We start from the raw sequence: 19366 nt of genomic DNA, 5'->3' as shown, positions 1-19366 counted from the left end.
CACGGATAGACGTCTGATGCAAAACAACAAACAAAAATAAACCTAGCACTATATGTGCCTATATGTGCTATGTGTAGCAAATTATGTGAACGGAGTTCAGGTGTAGGAAATGAATGCAGTAACCTACGTGTACTGGAAAAAGTCTTGCAAAAAGAACAAAATGAATATAAACCTATTAAATATATGAGGGAAAATCAACTCTTTGAGCAAAATCTTATCAAAACAGAAGGCAAAAATAATTTGTAGCCCATAACTGGCAAAAATCTAAATAAATTGATTATGACATAAATGATGAAAGAAATCAGCTGCAATTAATATAATGCAGAAATGTATATCAGTGAATATCTTTCTAACAGAAATAATGTAATTACTAGTAATCAAAAGAAGAAACACAAAAAATGTAAATCAGTGTTGTTAGTAATCAAACCTATATGTGAATGTACCGATAAGGAATTATAGATCAGTAGATAAAAACAAAAATGGAATTTGGATAAACAACAGCTTGTGGAATACCTTTTTTACTGTTAAGTCTTAGCCATTACAGGACTCCAGGAACCCACAGCTTGACCATCCCAAGTCACTCCAAGTCTGCACGTCATGTATAGACAGGAAATACAACCATGCATACACACAAACACAAACAAACTTGTGTAACCTGAAACAGAAATATGGGACAGGTGTAGGGTTGTCACGGTGTGAAAATTTAACCTCACGGTTATTGTGACCAAAATTATCACGGTTTTCGGTATTATCGCGGTATTTTTTTTTAAACGTGCTACATTTTCAGACAACTAAATAAACCCTGTATATCAGGAAAATATTGTCCTCAGTTTGTGTCTAAATTTAGCCTAAAATGTGTTATTTTGTAATTATGTTTTTTATTTGTTTACATTTTTCCCTTTTAGTCTTTAAAATACCAATATTTGCCCATAACTTCTGATTTTATGTCTGTTTGATGTCATCATTTTAAAAATATTAGATCAGATGATACTCAGTACTCAAGTAGCCTTCTAATCAGATACTTTTTTACCCTTACTTGAGTAATAAACCCTATATCAGGAAAATATTGTCCTCTGTTTGTGTTCTTCCAGTGAGCTTTGCAGATGTGGGAAAATGTCATCAGGCAGTAATCATTGTTAAATTCATAATTATTCTCGGAGAGAGACCAACTCTAATCTGCCCCTGGGAGCCCCGTAATGCATAGCATCATTTCAACATGGCGGTGTCCGCGACACGGTTTATATGCAGGTAGCGGCGCTGCAGCTGCTTTATGTAGCGACTCGTTCCATTCTCCCTCAACCCAAATCCTCGGATCACACATTTTAGCTAAAACGCTAACGTTAGCTTGCCTTGCGTTGACTCAAGTTGTGGGTGATGGTCACGCAGATGTGTCATGAGATTTGAAGCGTTGCTGTCTTGTAGGCGTGGCGGTGGGATTTCGCCACGGCTGCGCCTATGTAAGGGAAACCCTTGAGTTTACGTCGTTATGTACACACAACACACACATTCGCGGTTATGAGATGATTTCATTCACTGTTCACATGACTAAACAATTACACATCACCCCCTCACTCTCTGAAACAGGCAAACAAATGGAGACGAGATGGAAAAAATGTCGGTTGTTAATATTGGCCCAGTTTTATTTATCGACCCAATACCATTATGTTAAAAAATTACTAACATCGATCGATACCTATATTGATGCTGATATATTGTCTAGAGCTGAGGAAAATAATCAAATGATCGATGCATCGGGATGCGGACATAAACGATTCTGCATCGTAGAAGAGTACGCCATAATCGATTATAGTGGAATGTAGTTTTGTTTTTTTAACGGCGGCACCAGCGCAGCATCCAAATCTGTCAGAGTGAGCGTCCTCCACATTTACCTCCGCCTTAATGTGGTACTGCAGGGCTGAGCGCTAGAGTTGTCACCCGAGACCAGACCGGAACCGAATCAGCCCGACCGGTTCTGTTGGATTTGGGCCGTGAATTATGTTAATTGAGCTGGTTGTCGTGCGGCGCGCTCCGCTCGCTCGTTCAGCGACCGAGAGAGAAAGAGAGAGAGACTGTCTGCTCACACAAGAGAGACGATCGGAGGACGCTCCTCCAAACCGATGATCCAAACACGCGTTATTATTTTCATAATTTAATTATTATTTCTCCTGGAAGCGCTCAGTCAGACTGCTTGTTGTAATGTAGGGAGATCCGGTCGTGGGGAGGGGGCGGGGTCAATAACGGCGGCTGCAGCGTGATCGTCTGTCTCTTTTATTTAGGGACACAGAGAAGTTAAAAGGAGAGAGAAATAGAAGTTCTTGTTCCACTTATTCTTTTGTTTCGTTTCTCTGTATGTCTTGCACATGTGGTAGAAATGACAATAAATTACTTTGATAAACTGATGTTAAATTCAGTTTAAAGAGAAACTGGGAGGAAGCTTTGGTCCATTTTAAGTTACAGGAGATCTTGTTTCCTATCTGCTCCTCCAGAGACAGCATGGACACGAGGGTTACATGGTGAGGGTCCCACAGGACAGGTTAGTGGAAAGGTTTGTAGTTAGCTGGTTAGTGAAAGAGATCCATCAGCTGGGTAATTTAATCCTAATCCAGCCCACAGCCTTCTGCTGGTGTTATTATCAGGAAGAATAAAACACACATCTTAAATATTATTGGAAGTGTAGAATTTGTTTTGTTTTATTTTCTGCATCAAACAGAACTTGATTCATTCTCCAACATTTCAGAAACGAACCACTGGGTTCACATAAAATAACAAAGTCAAACATTTCATTTGGTGTTATTTCTGACACCCTTCAACTGTGACATAAATATTGGACTCTAAAGCTTCTCAGAGACATTAAACACTCGTATATGAACCCATTATGTATTTTATTATTACATTATGTGTCCTGTAGGTTTTCAGTACTTTTTTAGATTTTGTGAGTTTTTGCAAAGCGCGTTTTTCTCAGCCTGAGGCGTGGTGTTGAACGAGGAAACAGATGTTTTACTTTGTTAAATCTTCTTAAATGTTTAAAATGTTTTGTCCTAACCTGATGTGAATGGAGAGCTTTTGAGGGATGGCAGGTTGTGTCAATTACATTTTAGATAAAAAAAAAAGCAATTATTTGACATCTTCTATTTATCGATGAAAACAAATCAATATGAAATAATCGTGATGCATCGGGATATCGAATCAAATTGAATCGTTGACCCAATAATCGTAATCGAATCGGGAGACAAGTGAAGATTCACACCTCTAATATTGTCCATCCCTAATTTTAGCCTTTGCAGCAGATGTGTAGCGTTTCTGTTTGCAAAGCTAATCAAAGGACCAAATAACTGACCGTGTCAATGTCTTTAGCTTAATGCCGGGTTCAGACTTTTGTTTTCTTGGATGTGAAATGCAAACGTTACATGGTCCAACTTTCTGATGGAGTTTAGCTCCAGTAGGAGAATCCAGACGCGATGAGGACGTGTTTAGTTGTTTTTGGTGAAGGACGGCATCAGTTAATGACATCAGTGGTTCATCAGAACATGATGATGTTGTGGTCAAATAAAATAAACCACATTTTATTACTATGACTCACTCTGATTGGTTAAGGGTCAAACAAAGGCGTGTCATTCGCCTGAGGTAAGTTCCATTTTCATTCTGAGGCAGAAATTCAACAGCAGAGCTGTGAATGGTGATAAAACGGTCTCTCAAAAATGACAGACCGTCAGATGTGTGGATCGTAAAACGGTCTAAAATCGTCATATCGCCCAGGCCTATTTACAACACACCAGTCATTCACCCATGCATGCACACATCCACACCCTGGTGGTGCTGAGCTAAACTGCAGCTACAGCTACTCTAGGGCACACTGAGAGAGGCGAGGCTGCTCTACACAGTCACCACCAGAAGAAGTGTCTTGCCCATGGGCATAGCAACTACAACTGACTTGGTGAGATGCAACCCTTCGGTTATGGAGTGGGCCACCGTCGCCAGACTGAATCAGAGTTCTGCTCTAGTGAGACTGGTTGGATCATGTTACACCGTGGTTTTCAACTATTGACTTTTGTTCAAAACCATCTTGGTTTTTAGCTTTCTTTAAATAGGATTTAAGCAGGTTAGTTTACATTTTCACAAGTAGGTGACTGAACCGCGTTGGTGCGGTTTGTGTTGTTTATTCAGCCTTAGAGGTAACCTGTGCTTTAGTTGGTGTTGGTTTGGCCCGTTAGCTCCTTAGAGGAAGAAGCTAATTTATGCAGCTGGTCATTACTCCCATTATCATGAATGCAGAAGGGTGTGTTTTACATTATACATGTTTAAGAGCAGCTACCAAGAGAAGAAACAAATTCTAGAAACATAATCAGACGGTGCTACACTGAATAAATAATCCACTCGGCTATATTCAGTCCAGACTTTCTGAGAAGTGTTTTTATTCTTCTTTTGTTTATTTCTGCTCACCCGTAGGTGTTTGTGGAGTTTGAAAACGCATCGCAGAGATGTTCATGGGTGCAGGTGTATGATGGGGGCGTGAAGGCCGTGATGTTTGAAGACTCCATCGTTTGGGTGACCCGCAGCGACGGTACCAGGACACCCGGAGCGCCGATGTCAGCATCAGCCTGGCCTGCTCTGGTATGTGTCACTGGCTCATGATAGAAACAAAACGGGTTTGGAAACAGTCATTATTTACTGACTTTTGTAGTTTTTCTACACAGATCATTTCATATAAATAGAAAAACAGTCATTCATAAATTTAGCTCTCTACTTGGACCAAGCTCTCCTTATTTAGCTTCTCTGAGTTCTTGTACAAGTTTTAGTGAACAACCAGGGTGCTAAGGTTCAGTGAGCAGCATTTTTTTTATTTATTTTGTAGCTCCTTTGTCGTTTACTTGGATGCAGTTTTTAAATAATAACTTGCTGTTCTGTTTCCCTGCAGATTTTCCGCTCGCTGGTGGACAGAGTGGGGTTAGGAGCGCTGGTGCCCGTGGAGTACTTTGGAAACAAGAATTTAGATTTTTTGCCTGATAATAAAAACATCCAGAGATTTGAGGTACGACGCGCTCTTGTGTTTTACTATTTAAAGTAGAAGAAATTGATGGTTGTATAAATAGTAAAAAACATAAGTTTTTTCAGAAGAAATGTTATTTTGATGTCCTGTTCATCATTTTTAACGCCTATAGGGTTTATATCTCAATTGCGTGATTGTTACTGAAGCCAGCAGTATTTGTTTGCTTCACGCCCCTGATGTCCCCGTCCCCCTACTACTGTCCATCAGTGTTTCAGGACTGTGTTTTGTCTTTTTGCAGGTTGATAAAGACATGAGACACCCCTTGTTGCTGGAGCAGCCCTCGCTGCAGGCTGCCATCTCCAGCTGGCGCGCTGACTTTGAGCTGCAGGAGATTTTCAGGAAGGGTAAGACTCCGGCCCTCCTCCTGTAGTCTCACGAGTGTTCGGTTTGAATGAAGCTTTCCACATAATTAAACTTGAAATGTGTTTTTATTTTTGGTATGGGAACACAAGCTGTCAGACCTGCTGAAGTCAGGCTTTAACTCATTCGCTGCCAGTGGTTTTGGAGAGTCACAGAACATTGTGCTCTATGACCATTTAAACACCAAAACTACCAAAAAAGAGTAGACTCACTTCTAGCATCAGGAAGAATCGGCGTGTTTCTAGCTTTTTCTGTACTTCTTTCACAATCCGTTGTCGAAGTGTGAGCTGCAGAAGCTTTCCCGGTTTGCTCCTCGCTTTAGGCATAGCGGCGCCCCAAACCGATCTCCTAATTCATGGATTGTCTGCTTTAGGGCTGAATGATTCTGGAAAGTAATCTAATTGCAATTTTTTTTCTTCAATATTACAATTGCGATTTAATTCACAATTATTTTCTCAAGGGGCTTTTCTCATATTTTTCAACTAACGGAAGCAAAACAAATCCATCTAACTTGTACTGAATATCAACAAGTTTATGTATCTACATATATCAAGTTTATTTGTCTACATAAACAAACACTCACAAGTAAATAAAAAAATTTGTATTTGAAGGTGCAATGCTTTGCAGCCAGGAGCACATCCCTTGAAGGAGCATAGGTATTAGCATCAACTGTGAAAATGTCTCAGCAGGAAAGAAGTGTGTCCCGTTTATTGAAGTCTTTTGTGTTTAGAGTTTTGGCGTCTTGTCCATGCACAGCTTCCGTAGTTCAGTTACGTTCATAGCTGCTAGCCAAAACTCAGTGGAGTTAAAGTATCTTACAGTTTTCTAGCTTTACTAAAATACCTGTCTGTGCTCATTTGATTGATGGCAGTCTTTACTTTTATTAGACTCCAAATGTAATAATTTGGCACGTTCCTAATTCGTAATTTGTAAGAATGTAATCGGCGATATTAGCATTAGCATCCCTATGGGTTTTTCAGTGTATTTTAGCATTGTGCTAACCACTCACTGCCAGTCAAATCGCAGCCTTTGCGATTAGAAAATGTCCTTTTGTCACATTACAATTTAATTGCATATGCAATTAATCATTCAGCCCTACATGATCACGTGACGTGTGACACACACGGGTGAAAATCCACTTTAGAAGAGTGATGTTTACTCTCGAGGTACACGAGCTCGTTCCCAAGCTCGACCCATTAAAAAACGCAATTGATGACTTTAATCGTCAATTGCGTTGGGTGCTAAAAGCAAGCCAAAACTGCCAGGTCTCCCTTTAAAATGTAGAATTTATTAGAACTACTAAATAAAAGGACGACTATGATCTCATCTAAAGCTGTTATTCTTTAGGTGTATTTTGTGATCGGGGCTGAGGAGGGCTTTTACTTATATTAACCCGTAACCCTATTTGGTGGAGCACATTTCAGTCCCTGTAGCTTCTTGAAGCAGTGAACTTCAAACCGGTGGACTGGATTTGAATGATCTCCTCTTGTTTATGTCACCAGGTTCCTACACCCTTCAAGGACGTCTGGTTCGTGTGTACCAGCCAGAGTTTGAGGAGTGCTGGGCCTCTGGACTGGTCTCGCATCACGATCCAATCTCTCACATCATGGACATTACTTTGGACAAGGTAACATTTATGGTTTTCTATAAATGTGATCGATCAGGACTAGTCACTGTGCAGGTTGTTATCCGTTGTCGTTATCGAGGTGAACTGCGTACCATATCGCAGAGATGGGAATTCTGGCATCAACAAGTCATCTCCTTGCCGTGCTTTTGTTCTGCTCAGCAACAGTCAGGTTCATTCAGTGTGCTGATTGAAATCCCCTGGTTTAGTTGATGAACTGAAGAAAAACACGGCGTGATGATGACTTGTTGATGCCAGAATTCCCCATCTCTGCTTTATCGTGATGCTGATTTGAGGCCAGATGGTTCATCTGGTAACTTATTTTTTTACCCTGGAAAAAAAAATACATTTACAGACATAAAAGATGAAGAAAAAAAACAGCTAAAATGTCTTCAAACAAAATAACTGATAACTGTTTTCTTCATGATAGATTTGCGTCGTTTCAGCACTTTGATTTGTTTCATTATAACTTTATTGATCCTTCTCAGATTTACAATCGGCGGTTTATGTTCCTGAAAGATTATTTATAGCCTGAATTATAAAACGTGTGGACAGAAATGCTCTCCCCCTCTACTCTACACGCGTTGAATATTTGTACGAAAACATAAAAGAGTAGAAAGGGCTTTTACTTTAACCGAACAAAGGAAACTTTTCTCTGGTTAATGTCTAAGTGAATTAAGTTTTATTTTATTAAACTGTATTTGAATTTTCTGCAGGGACAAGAGAATCAGAGGGTAGACCCTCGTGTCATACACGTCATGCTAACAGACGAAGAGGTAACACACAGCCGATTAATGCTTTCTAATGTTAACAAGCTTTTCCTCTGTGCTGCCAGACTCCAGAACAACGTACTTCCTCTGCTTTTTACTCTCTAGAACATTATTCTATGTAATAAAATCCTGTAAACTGTTCCAGGATTGTAAAAATGTTTAAAGGAACTTACGTGGTAGTTGGGGGTGTAAAAAGTGTAATCTAATACTTGAATGCTGTTTTTGCCTGTAAGGTTGGTAAGAACGGACGACGAGGTAAGGACAGTGACTTGGTGAAGGGGGATGGTGGACGCAGACGTAGGACTCCCTCTGAGGATGAGGAGGACTTGAACTTGAAACGGTTTAAAGGAGCTACAGATTGTGACACAAGTGCACAAATATCTGGGGACTCCTGTAAAGCTGGAGACTCTGGAGAACGAGTCAGCAGCACAACCAGAAACGGAAGCTCCACAGAGGGAATCCCCCCCCAGGTGAACGCCAGTCCCACGTCCCAGATGGACACGTCGAGTGCCTCGTCTCCTCGTTATCCCACTCGCATCAAGGAGAACGGTCGCCTCCTCACTACACAGGGAGCAGCAGACTCCACCAGCACTCTCACCCCCAATCCTCCCCCCCTCAAACCGGCGCCCTCCCCCTTCTCCACGGCCTCTTTTCCCTCTCTAGGGCATATGCCGAATCTGGTCCCCGGAGCTCCAGCCCCGAAGCCCGCCCCATCTCCTCAGCCTGACCGAGAGGAGCCCTGCCAGTCAACGTTCTCTAAAACCGCTGCTCTCGTGTCCCCGGGGCCAGTCACTATTTCCTGGTCCCAGGACAGCAGCCCCAGCGTGGCTCTGTCTGCGTCTGTGGGTTTCGGTCCTAAAGCTCCTTCCTGGGGAAGCCAGACTGAGGTGAGGTGATCTGGTTGTTGCCGTGGTGATGGATATTGTTCAAATTAGTTACAATATCATTAAACTTTCTTCCTTTGTTTTCTTTTTCAGGGCTCAAAAACAGTACCGGGTTTTCCCCTGGCCCAATCGGTGCCCGCTGCTCCTGTATTTGGAGACGTTACCACTCAGACCAACGGGGACCCCGCCACTACTGCAGCAGCTTCCCTGAGTGCTCCAAGGCCTTTTGGCTTTGGCTTTAGTGGAGCCAAGCGTGAGACTCAGCCTCAGCAAGACCAAAACCTGTTTTTTCAGTGCATGAATCAGAATTCTGGCACCAGCCCAGCCCTTCCACCGGGTCAGCCCTCCTCCAAGAACCCAAATTTCTTCACTGGAGTGTCTGGGAGTCTGGGAAAAGAGCCTCTGGGCCTTTTCATGCCTGCAGCCTCCACTGAAGGGCTAAAAAAGCCTGAGCAGCCCAAAGTGCCTGAGGCCCTTTCAGAAGGAAACGGTGTGTTCAACAAATCATCTGCCTTCCAGGGTGGCGCTGCAGGAGGACACTGTCTCGGCGTGGTCTCCGGAGCCCAAAGTGCCATTAAGAAGAACACTAATTATGACAGTTCTGTAGGTGTGATAGGGCTGCAGTCAAAGTCTTCAGACAACCACCAGAACATTTTTCTGCAGTCCTCCAAAGCATCTGCAAATCCGTTTCTGGCATATGGGGATAAAACCCCTCAAGCTTCTTTTACTGGCCTCACTGGGACTGAGCCACAAACTCTGGGTGCTGCCTTGGACAGCAAACCGAACCTGTTCAGCATGGTGGAGCTGCCTAAAGGTATGCTGTCCTCTACTTTCCCAGCACTCTCAGCAGCTGGTTCTGTCAGTTCTTCCACTCCTACGCCACCTCAGACGATACAAAGTGAGACAGCTATGATGAAGAAGGAGCAAGAAGTGGATGAGATGCCCACCTCTGCCTCAGGCTGCCTTGTGCTTGGCAGTAACTTTCCTGGTGAAATGAAGGAGGTCTTTGACCAGGGTCAGAAGTTTAGCCTGGAGGAAAGAGGCCCGTCTTCTAAACACGACTCTGACTCCAGCAGCAACAGCGACCTGTCGGACCTGAGCGACAACGAGGAGGGCCCCGAGAAAGGCCAGATCCCAGGAGAACGCCCCGGCCTGGGTGGAACCATTTCACAGAAAACTAAAGTCCAAGGGGCCGCCAAGAGCCGCCCACGGAACAAGCCTTTCAAAGGTAAGTCCAGGTCCTTTTTACAAAGCTCACAAAGGAAAATCTGGTGACAAACAGGATTAGGATAAGTAACACTCGGCGTTCTCTCTCAGTGGGCCAGTCTGTACTCAAAGATCAGAGCAAAGTGCGCCGTCTGAAGCAGTCCGGTGAGTCCTTCCTTCAGGACGGCTCCTGCATCAGTGTGGCTCCTCACCTGCACAAGTGCCGCGAGTGCCGACTGGAGCGTTACCGTAAATATCGAACCACTGATGAAGACAGTGAGGATGACGATGACCCAAATGTGGCCTGTCGTTTCTTCCACTTCAGAAGGTACTAATCACGTTTCTGCTCTTTGTGCGTCAGCCTCTTGAAAGTAACTGTTTAATCACTCTTTATTCATCGATGTTTTACGTGACCAGGTTGGCTTTCACACGTAAAGGAATACTCCGCGTGGAGGGCTTCTTGAGTCCTCAGCAGAGCGACGCCATGGCTATGGGTCTTTGGTTGCCTGCACCAGCGGTTCAAGAAGGCCTGGACCTCGATACATCCAAGTACATTCTGGCCAACGTGGGAGACCAGTTCTGTCAGTTGGTCATGTCTGAGAAGGAGGCCATGATGATGGTGGAGCCTCACCGTGAGTATAACAGCATCACGTGTGTTCAGATCTATCTGCATTCACGTCGGTGATCGATGACTTCATTTTCTAAATGGGTTCCAGAAAAAGTGGCCTGGAAACGTGCCGTGCGTGGTGTCCGAGAAATGTGTGACGTGTGTGAGACGACCTTGTTCAACATCCACTGGGTCTGTCGCAAGTGTGGCTTTGGGGTGTGTCTGGACTGCTATCGGCTCCGCAGGAACAGGCCAAGAGAAGGTACCTCAAGGCTTTTATCACAGTGATGGTTTTGTGTCGACTCTTTTGGGGTTGGCTTCAGCTCGGATAAGTGCAAACGTGTAACTGTGTGGATGTTTCGGTTCAGATTTGGATGACACGCCAGAAGATGATGTTTTCTCTTGGTTAAAGTGTGCCAAAGGCCAGCCTCACGAGCCACAAAACCTCATGCCAACGCAAATTATACCTGGAACAGGTAACGCACCACATGAGGGAAGCTGTGGGACATGGGTATGATGTCATACGGGCGCCATGATAGTTTTTTAATGTTCATTTTCTTCCCCAGCTCTTTACAATATAGGTGACATGGTGCACGCCGCAAGAGGCAAGTGGGGTATAAAAGCCAACTGTCCCTGTGCCAGTCGACACTCCAAGTCTCTGGTGCGCCCTTCCGCCCCCAATGGCCTTTCACAGGTATTACTCTGCCACACCGTTTTTTCTGTGCTGCATGTTTACATCTTTACTTGAGTGTTTTGCCTTTTGTGTGTGTGTGTGTGTGTGTCAGCAGCCTACGTCTAGCAGTGGAGGTGGCCTTGCAGCTGCAGGACCTGCCTCTAGCACGACTCCAAAACCAGAGGGAGAAACGTCGGTGATCAAAACAGAGCCTTCACAAGCAGCCGTGCCCTCAGATAGTGGGGGTGGTGAAACTGTGGGCACCACCAGTAGCTCTGTTAGTAGCACCTCCAGTACCCCCTCCCTCCCCTCCTCCTCCTCCTCCTCCTCCTGTCACGTCTCTCAGTCTTCTGCCAAGGACTCACGCTCTTCAGGAGAAGGCAACAGTTCTGCGCTGCACTGGCTGGCAGATTTGGCCACCCAGAAAGCGAAGGATGACACCAAGGGTAAGTGGAAAGTTTTTAAAATTGAGTTGGTATCATCACTGAGTACAAATAAAGTTCAGTTTCAGATATGTAGTCAACCCATGATCTTTGTTCCAGAATCTGGTTCTCTTCGCTCCATAATAAGCCGAGAAAGCCGGCCTCCCTTCGGCCTGGACTCACTCAGTGCCCTTTCAAAGCCGTCTGCTTCCAGCCCAAAGTTATTTAACAGCTTGTTACTCGGCTCCAGCATGATCCAGTCCAAACCTGAGGGGTCAAGCCTCCGGGACCTGCTCAACTCTGGACCGGGCAAGCTGCCTCAAGGCCCTGGAGAGAGTGGTGTACCGTTCCCCTCCGTTTTTACCTCGGCAAGCGTACGTTTCTGTCAGTCTGTCTGTTTTCTCAAAGCTCCAGAGTAATTAAATAACCTGTAAGCAAACCCACTTTGCAGGAAAAAACAGTTATTGTTTGAAAAGACCCAAAATATAAATATAAATGCTAATTTTCTCCATTTAGAATCTAAACTGTGAGCTTTGATCATGTGTTGAACAGATGTCCTCGTGAATCTAAAATGATAGTTTACTGTAAGAACACTAACCGGATCTAAAATGTTTTACTGCCATCTACTGGCGAGACCTTCAGCTCTGTTTTCGGTCCTGTAGAGTGACAAGCTGAAGAGCAGCTTACCAAACTTCCTGGATCACATCATTGCCTCAGTCGTGGAGACCAAGAAAGCAGAGGGCCGTCGCTCTGGGACCTCTGAGGGCAGCGAACTTGGCGTGTTGGGGGCCCGTAAAGAAGGAGTAATGGGTCTCAGTGTTTTGGAACCACATACCTCACACACTTGGCTCTGTGATGGGCGACTCCTTTGCCTGCAGGATCCCAGCAACGGCAACAACTGGAAGATCTTCAGAGAGTGCTGGAAGCAAGGCCAAGTAAGAATAAAAGGGTTGTTGCTCATTATTTATACTCAGATTGTCACTCGTGTCTCCTCGTTTCCAGCCTGTGTTGGTGTCAGGAATCCATAAACGCCTGAAATCTGAGCTGTGGCTGCCTGAGGCCTTCAGTGAGGAGTTTGGTAACCAGGATGTGGACCTGGTCAACTGTAGAAACTGTGCTATTATTTCAGATGTAAAGGTGCGAGACTTCTGGGACGGTTTTCAGATGATCTCTAGTGAGTACACAAAGTATTTACCCTTCTGACCAAAGTTTTTTTGGGTTGAATTACATTTAAACAGGTTCTAGACCGGTGGTTCTCTGATGTAGTTTGATGTGTTTCTGTGAAAGCAGAGCGACTGCAGGACAGCGATGGCAGGCCCATGGTGTTAAAGTTAAAGGACTGGCCTCCGGGCGAAGACTTCAGGGACATGATGCCCACTAGGTAAACACTGTTTGTGCGTTTAAGAATCGGACTAACATAATTAGTTTTATTGGTTTGTGCTCAATGCCACATCCTCTTAAAACACACGTGTGCTCATGTTAAGAAGGAAGCTTTCCCTCTTCACTGTGTGTAGTTCTTTAACTGTTGCTGCTTTCTAGGTTTGATGATTTGATGGAAAACCTCCCGCTGCCAGAGTACACAAAGAGAGACGGCCGTCTAAACCTTGCTGCACGCTTGCCCAACTTCTTTGTGCGTCCTGACCTTGGACCAAAGATGTACAACGCCTATGGTAAACGAGATAGTCTGCTGGAGTCCTGCTTCTCTCCTTCTGCACACCTAAACATTTCTCTTCACTTTCCCTCTCTGTCTGAATCTTTTACTCTTTAGGCTTGACGTCAGCAGACGACAGAAAGGTCGGAACCACCAACCTTCATTTGGATGTGTCTGACGCCGTCAACGTCATGGTTTTTGTTGGCATCCCTAAAAGAGAAGACAACCAAGAGGAAGGTCAGTACATGGAAACTCTCTTTACCGTCCCATACATACGCAGACATTTAATCTGCATAAACACATGATGCCTTCACATCATTTAAGCTGCTATCTGATAACAAAATGACTTCACAAAGTAAAAATATGCAAAATGTTTTATACTAATTAAAAGTTGTTTTTATTATGTGAATTATAAAATATCAGCTAACACAACCTGAATAGTCATACAGCTATTATCACAACTTTCCTAGGAGCTATGGCGATTAGAGCTAGAGGTTTTAGTTGTGCCAGGCTTAATGTGCTTGGAAAGGACACTGGAGAGACCCTCCAGTGGGTCTCACTTATTTACAATGTGGCCAAATTTCTCCTTCACAGAGGCAGAAATCTCTGGATACAAAGGTTTGTGGTCTTTCAGTTGTATCACTTGAGTAGCATGCCCTTCTTCTCAACTAACTCCCCTTCTTCACTCCTGCGTACCATTCTTCTGTTTTTGCATTCAGGGCCAGAGCACAGGGACCCATTTCTCAGTCTGATTGTTGCATGTCCCGTGCGATGTTGTAGTCTTCTGTGATGCAACTTTTATGACCTGAATACAAGAAAACGTGACCTCCTGTTTACCTTTTAGAGCTCCATGCTTTTGTGTCTTCATGTTGGCTTTTGGGGTTGGGTTCAAACGGACATTTTTTGCGGTAATAAAACTTTAATGAACTGATCTGGGTTCAGTTGGAAAGTCTATGTCGACTTGGACTCTCTTCACTCCCCGTTAGCTTTGGGTGTGCAGTGCTCTGGTCCGTAGACTGTGGGAGAGTAGTGTGAATGAAGGGCATCTAGAGCTACATCCTTTTTTCCCTTCAGTTTTCACCAAACACACACACACACACACACACACACACACACACACACACACACACACACACTCTCGCATTTTAATATGTTTGTTTGTGAGGCCCATGCTCCTTGTTAGCAATAGTTCTAAAATGCCCTGGTGTAGGTTCTCAGTCATCCAGGTTTGAATGAACGTAGCTGGACTTCTTTGTCTTTTTTTAAGTGAAACGTTGTCAGATAACCCAGGAAGTCCAGCTGCCTTCATTCAAACCTACTAGGATATCTAAGATGTCCTTATTGTCACCTTTTAAATATCTCGTTCATGGAGAAACCGTGTACTACATATTCTTGAAATACGGTCTGTTGCATATGCATGCTGAACATGAACATTTTCTTGAACCTCCATCACCTGCAAGGAAGTAGTTGGTTGGGTCAGAATAATGCAGTCTCTTTTACGTCACAGGGAAAATCGGCATTCATGGACTTGCCACTGCAGAAGGCTGTGTTGATTTAGCAAGCAGGAGCCCTGTCTCCTCTAGTTTTACATCTAGTGCTGGGAACGAACAAGGCTGATTGACCAGAGGACCTTAGCACTCTGGAAGGGCAATAGGGAACACACAGGTCGGATAAATAGGTAGGCGCCTTCCCGTCCAAAAATGTAAAAAACCAACAGTAAAATTTTAAACTCTATTCTAAAGTCAGTGTAAAGAAGCTAAAGTCAGAGACTGGGTCATATTTCCTTGCACCGGTTCCGTATTAAATATTTGTTGATACCAAAACACAGAGTTACAAAAATCAAGATGCGAGAAAATAAAAGCATGAGTCGCTATCTCAAGATCCCTCCGCGATAAAAAGGTTTGACGTTGGACAAAAGTTGAAGTAGGAAAAAACAGCTTTTAACCAAATAACTTATTTGTCTCTCAAATGAAAGGTCACTATCAAAAATGACCTCAAGATTCCGGACGTGTGATTTACTAAATCAGCAAGACAACCTAGGAGCTCATAGCTCATCTTCGCTTTAGCTGAAGAACCAGTCACTAACAGCTCTTGTCTTACTTTGGTTCAGATCAGAACATTTTCAGCCGTCCAGGATCTCAGGTCAAATAAACAGCCTTTAAGCTGTCTAATTCCCAAGCTACTAACAGGAATGTAGACCTAAGTGTCATCAGCGTAACAATGAAAAGGAATTTTAAACCTCCTGAAGATGGCACCAGTAGGGTTTAAACAGATAACATAAACTGATCATCATGGCTTCCTATTATTTTTTTGTTGTACTGGAGGAAGAATGGATAGAAGGGTAGAATTGTTACAGGTGGACTGTTGACTGGTCTGCTGGTTGGTGGAGGAAAACTGAACTGTTGTTAATCTAACAGGACTGATGGATTTTGTCAAGAGGAACAGGGTTTCTACAGCTCATTGTGGCGTTAGTCTTGTTGAAACACTAGCAGGAGCTCTGACTTAGTAAAGTATGTCTCACTGAAGTTTTGTGGATTTACTAACTGGTATTTAGACTGAACCAGTGAGACACTGGTTCTGAGCATACATTAGTCCACCAGTTTGGCTCAGGCTCCCATTCCGGCACAGACCAATTTAATTTTGTCGTCATCCTCTAGTTCCTCCGCCTCTTTGAACCACAGACTTAGTACACACCATGGTCTTCATTATAAATCTGTTCACTTCACATTATTAATACAGTTGTCATTAAATGGCTTAACTACATGCTAACACAAGGGTAAATCTGTGGCATTATCTTTTTGTTGTTGGTAGACAAATATTGACTGAATAATAAATCTGTTTGATTTCACTTGTCTTTTGAACACAGATGAGTCGGTAGTTGAATGTGTTAATGGTCTTTAACCGCTCTAAATCACCAGTAGATTGTGAATGTGAACATGGTGTTAGTAAATGTGATTGTGGAATTTGTAAACCGTTTTCTTTGCCTCAGTGGTTCTCAGCTGGCTTACGACTCAGACATTTATACATAGTTTCTGTTTCATTTCCCTGCTTTTCTCTTTGTCAAGCAGCAAAGCTCTGTTGGCCCTGCTTTTGTTTTAGCTGATTCCTGTTCAGCTTTTCACTTTTTCTAATACTTTTGTGCTCTTTGACAACTCCTAACTTAGAAGTTACACGACAGCCTAATTACCATTTCTAGCCATTCACGCACTTGGTCCACTATCTGCAGAGATGGACTCCTGTGTGGATGTTTTAAGCAATTAGCCTGATTTTCAAAAGGTTTCTTTAAATTCCTGGATCAAGCAGCATGCAAAGCTGTCAGTTTTTATGAAGTAAAAAAAACAAGTCCCCATTTTCTTACAGGCTCCAACAGAATGGGTAGAGAAAAGCTCCAGAATATTTGAGTCTGTCACCCCTCTGTTTTAGTAGATTTGCCCCTTAATGGTGATGTTAGGTTACACTTTAACTAATCAGGAATGTTTGCCCAGGGGTGTCTGACCCCACTTCTAGTTAAGTTTGATATAAACTCTGCTGAGGCTCCATTGACCATCAGACATAACAAGTATAAGCCACACCGTCTGCTGAGATGCTGCGCCGCCGCAGTAGTTCTTACAACCGTATTAGTAGGTATCAGTGTTTGTGGCTAACTTTTGAATTCTGAGGGTTCTTACTTCAGAGATGACAAATATGTTGCTGCAAATTCAGCCTTTGCTATAGTCATACATTTAGTATTTTTAGGCAGACATTGTGTCATTTATTTGGAAAACAAACAAAAGTTCTTCCAAACTAGAAGAAGAAATTCCAGCCAAAGGTGACGTGAACAGCAAATCATAGAGTGACTAGAGGTTATCCAAAATCAGTCAGTTTGTTTATTTTCTCAACTTTCAACACAAAGTTTGTTCACATGATCAGGATGAAGTTACTGTTGTTTGTCATGTACACATGAATCGAGTTTTTAAATATCCGTTTTTCTCAACAAATTGTGTTTTCATGTAGATTCAAAATCCATACATTGTTATTTGAAGCTGCAATAGCAAAACTGCAAAACAAGCTAGCTTTTACACACAAAAAGGTCACTGAACTCTCACCCTTCTCCTCGGGTATAGTACCTGGGCCACATCCGCCTGATACTGGAACCCGCATTGCCACAGTAAACGAGATGGCGCTAAACACTAGTTGCCGTTTTCTAGGTCCAAACATCTTTTGTTGTCTGTGACTTCAAAGGTTTTTTCTTTTTGGGAGTCTGGTACTTTATCCTAAAGTTTAAGTGGTAGCAGCAGGTGTAGGTACCGGATCTGCTCGGGCTGCCAGATCAGGTCGGGGTCCTGTGGCTGCCGATGACGTCACACTAGTTAATTGGCTGAATGTAGGACTTATGGAAGGTACGATACCGCGTTCATAAAAGTTACATTAGTTTGTTGACACTAAACATTTTGATTGGTCCTAACAAATTTGCGGATGTAGTCTTTGCGGTTCTAGTTCTGTAGTCCAAAACACACTTAGGGGAAAATATGTTTGTATTGCCAAAGGAAACGTAAAATAAAAGCAAAAGTATCAACTGAATAATGGAGACCCTCAGCAGCTCTTGATTTTGATGAAATGGAGCAAAAAAAATCCCCAAACTTTATTGAACAAATAGTTAGCAACATTTTGACTGAATGAATGGATTTATCTACATAAGAACCAACAAAATATACAGACGAATTCTACATTCATACAAACGGAAATGGCTGCTAACTGTAAATACAAAAAAAAAAATTCACATATAAAAACTGTTGTGCTTTTTGGCACAGCCTGATGTTGGTTTTATGTACTTTCACATTCTTTACAAAAGAAGACAATATGGTGTTTTGTTAACAAATTACAGTTAAGAAAAGGTTTAGGCGGTAATAAATAATTTATTTGTTCCGACTCGGGCTCCCAACCCTCACCTATGACCACGAGCTTTGGGTAGTGACTAAAAGAACGAGATCGCAGATGCAAGCGGCCGAAATGAGTTTTCTCTGCAGTGTCTGGCAGGGCTGAACGATCTATCGGTATTGGACCGAAATTGCGATTTCAAACAACACGATTACGTGACCGTCAAAGCTGCGGATTTTTTGCGGTTTTGACTGATTCAGGATCTGTTGTGTAACTTTTTTTTTTATACATATATACTGTATATCCGGGGTTTCCCCTGTGTGTTGGCAGCGGCAGCAGCCAGCGCGGGGGAAGGGGGTGGGATGTACTGCCCAGAGCCGAGCCCAATTTGGGAGAGGTAAGTCTGGGCCTCCTTGCTTAAGCTACTGCCCTTGTGACCCGACCTTGGATAAGTGGCCAAATATGGATGGATGGAAACAAGGATTCATTAACAAAACTGCTAAACTCTTTCCAAAACTTGTGTGAAAGCTGAGTGGATTTACTGTAGTGTGACGTCATCAGCAGGCGCAGGACCTCGAGCTGATCTGGCAGCCCGAGCAGATCAGCTACCTACACCGGCTGTTTCTCCTTCTCTTATGTTATTGAGCAGACAACCTCTTACACCACTGGTGTTCTGTTGCTAAATATGAGAGTGCAATGGTTTGGTGAGACCAACAGCTGGATTGTTCAAAAGTGGGTTTTGGTCTGAGTCGTGTTATTGGCCAAGGTTTTCAGACAAATGCGAGAGAACCACGTAGTTTTTTTTTTTTTAGGTTTTTTCTAATCTCCACAATGTATTTATAACTATACTATGTTAGAATGTTGCTAACAGGCATGAAAACATGTTTTAAGCTAGCTTGTTTTGCAGATTTGCCACAGTAGCTTTAAAATCTGTTGGTGTGAACAGAGCTTTTAACAATGAAAGTGTTCTAAAATAAAACTGTTAAACAACACACAGAGTTCAGATCCACTCAAGACTGCTTGAGAAACATTTCTGGGTCATGGACGGCCAGTTGAGAACCACGTTTCTGTAACGTTTTATGTAAAAATGTGTGAAAGATGAATGTTGATCCAGTTCTTAAATAATGATGTTCAACAAGAGAGTTTTAGATTTAGCAGTTCCAGCCACTCCTCCAGGTGTAGCAGTGTATTGTAGTTCATCAAAATAAATCAGAGGCTGGAATTTTCAATGAAAATTAACAGAGATTAAAGGGGTTCTAGAATTT

The 19366-nt window shown here is 43.0% G+C and overlaps 1 protein-coding gene across 5 annotated transcripts in view; it reads left to right on the top strand.

The window, feature by feature from the left end:
- kdm3b (lysine (K)-specific demethylase 3B) overlaps positions 1–19366 on the top strand; it is a 29242-nt gene that overhangs the window by 4982 nt on the left and 4894 nt on the right. The window contains exons 2-21 of one of the 5 annotated variants that reach the window (XM_070552241.1): positions 4447–4611; positions 4916–5029; positions 5286–5391; positions 6910–7034; positions 7748–7807; positions 8035–8688; positions 8779–9913; positions 10003–10219; positions 10309–10523; positions 10608–10760; positions 10867–10974; positions 11065–11192; positions 11287–11617; positions 11714–11967; positions 12256–12528; positions 12596–12767; positions 12881–12974; positions 13133–13263; positions 13362–13481; positions 13839–13862. In XM_070552241.1, coding sequence (XP_070408342.1) covers positions 4447–4611; positions 4916–5029; positions 5286–5391; positions 6910–7034; positions 7748–7807; positions 8035–8688; positions 8779–9913; positions 10003–10219; positions 10309–10523; positions 10608–10760; positions 10867–10974; positions 11065–11192; positions 11287–11617; positions 11714–11967; positions 12256–12528; positions 12596–12767; positions 12881–12974; positions 13133–13263; positions 13362–13481; positions 13839–13862 — 4579 coding nt within the window. Of the gene's footprint in view, positions 1–4446; positions 4612–4915; positions 5030–5285; positions 5392–6909; positions 7035–7747; positions 7808–8034; positions 8689–8778; positions 9914–10002; positions 10220–10308; positions 10524–10607; positions 10761–10866; positions 10975–11064; positions 11193–11283; positions 11618–11713; positions 11968–12255; positions 12529–12595; positions 12768–12880; positions 12975–13132; positions 13264–13361; positions 13482–13838; positions 13863–19366 lie in introns of all 5 variants that reach the window. The other 4 variants (XM_070552239.1, XM_070552238.1, XM_070552248.1 and 1 more) reach the window with 4 other exon arrangements.

Source organism: Nothobranchius furzeri, chromosome 1 (assembly GCF_043380555.1).
Source record: "Nothobranchius furzeri strain GRZ-AD chromosome 1, NfurGRZ-RIMD1, whole genome shotgun sequence".
NCBI classification, from domain to species: domain Eukaryota; kingdom Metazoa; phylum Chordata; class Actinopteri; order Cyprinodontiformes; family Nothobranchiidae; genus Nothobranchius; species Nothobranchius furzeri.
Note: the sequence above shows the minus strand (reverse complement) of the source record. Positions and strands in the feature narration are given on the sequence as shown.